This window comes from Phaseolus vulgaris, chromosome 8 (genome assembly GCF_000499845.2).
Source record: "Phaseolus vulgaris cultivar G19833 chromosome 8, P. vulgaris v2.0, whole genome shotgun sequence".
NCBI classification, from domain to species: Eukaryota; Viridiplantae; Streptophyta; class Magnoliopsida; order Fabales; family Fabaceae; genus Phaseolus; species Phaseolus vulgaris.
In genome coordinates, this window is record NC_023752.2 from 45,468,017 (window position 1) to 45,469,622 (window position 1,606).

Below are 1,606 nucleotides of genomic sequence, written 5' to 3' on the forward strand. Positions count from 1 at the left end.
TATTGTTCAGCTTGTCGACAGAGTAGCTGGTCATCAAATTCTCAGTTTTCTTGATGCATACTCAGGTTATAATCAAATCCATATGCACCCACAGGATAGAGAGAAAACAACTTTTAGGACGGATTCCAACAACTTCAATTACGAGGTCATGTCGTTCGGTCTCAAGAACGCCGAAGCTACTTATCAGCGTTTGATGGACTACGTCTTTCATGACATGATTGGAAGAAACATTGAGGTGTATGTCGACGACATCGTTGTCAAATCTGACTCATGTGAGCAACATGTTTCAGACCTGAAGGAAGTTTTTCAAGCTCTACGCAAGTATCGCATGCGTCTGAATCTTGATAAGTGCGCATTTGAAGTAGGAGGTAAGTTCTTAGGTTTCATGCTCACCCATCAAGGAATAGAAGCAAATCCAGAGAAGTGTAAAGCCATTGCAGAAATGCGAAGTCCTAACCACCTTAAAGAAATCCAACGATTGATTGGTCGGCTTACTTCCCTGTCGTGGTTTGTACCGAAACTAGCTGAACAACGAGACCTATTATCCAGTTGTTAAAAAAGGGGTCCAGGTTTGAGTGGACCACTGAGTGCGAACAAAATTTTCTTCAATTGAATGCATTTCTGGGATCCCCACCAGTTATCCAAAAGCCGAACACACGAGAGCCCATCATTGTTTATCTTGTTGTTTCGAACGAAGAGGTAAGTTCAGTCCTAGTGCAAGAAATAGAAGCGGAGGAACGACCAGTATATTTTGTTAGCCGAGTATTGCATGGTGCAGAAATCAGGTATCAAATGGTAGAGAAGGTCGCATTAGCCTTAATCATCACCGCACGACGAATGTGGATGTATTTCCAGAATCATCGGGTCATAGTTAAGACTAACTACCCCATTATGAAGATCCTGACTAAGCCAGATTTGGTCGGACGAATGATAGGATGGGCAATTGAATTGTCAAAATTTCATATTCAATATCAGCCCAGGGGGGCAATTAAATCTCAAGCCCTTGCCGATTTTGCAATAGAGCTTAGTCCACAACCGGCCGAAGAAGAAGATTTCAGGTGGATATTGTATGTGGACGACTCTTCAAATAGTCGATCGTGCGGAGTAGGAGTGATATTGGAAGGAACGGGCGAGATTTTCGTTGAACAAGCCCTGAAGTTTAAGTTCAAGAATTCGAACAATCAGGCTGAGTATGACACCATTATAGCCGGTCTCCCTCTGGCTACTGAATTAGAGGTAACCAAGTTGACTTGTAAAAGTGATTCTCGATTGGTGGTTGGACAGCTCACAGAGGTGTACGAGGTTCGAGAAACATTGCTTCAACAATATTTTCACTTTGTGCGAAGTCTTTTAACCAAGTTTGAATAGGTATCATTTCAACACGTCCGGCGAGAAAATAACACTCGTGCTGATGCACTCTCTCGATTGGCCACTGTACCATCCCGTCCCCGGGCGTTGACCAAAGTCAAAGTCAAAGTCAATGTATGGTGGGGCCCCTCGAGAAACCCAAGGAAGAAAGTCAACGAATTGGCCGCATGAGGCGTCGCCAGGAGTGGGCGTCGCCAAGATAAGGCGTTGCTAGATAAGGCATGGCCCAGAGCAGTAA

The 1,606-nt window shown here is 44.2% G+C and overlaps 1 protein-coding gene across 1 annotated transcript; it reads left to right on the top strand.

Annotated features, from left to right (window-relative positions):
• Positions 1-792: 792 nt before the first annotated feature.
• LOC137825216 (uncharacterized) lies at positions 793-1,368 on the top strand. The gene has a single exon (XM_068630889.1). The coding sequence runs from the start codon at positions 793-795 to the stop codon at positions 1,366-1,368; it is 576 nt and encodes a 191-aa protein (XP_068486990.1).
• The last annotated feature ends 238 nt before the right edge of the window (positions 1,369-1,606 follow it).

Excerpts from the sequence above, each read along its gene's own strand:
- LOC137825216 (XM_068630889.1), top strand. The coding sequence starts at position 793 with ATGGTAGAGAAGGTCGCATTAGCCTTAATCATCACCGCACGACGAATG.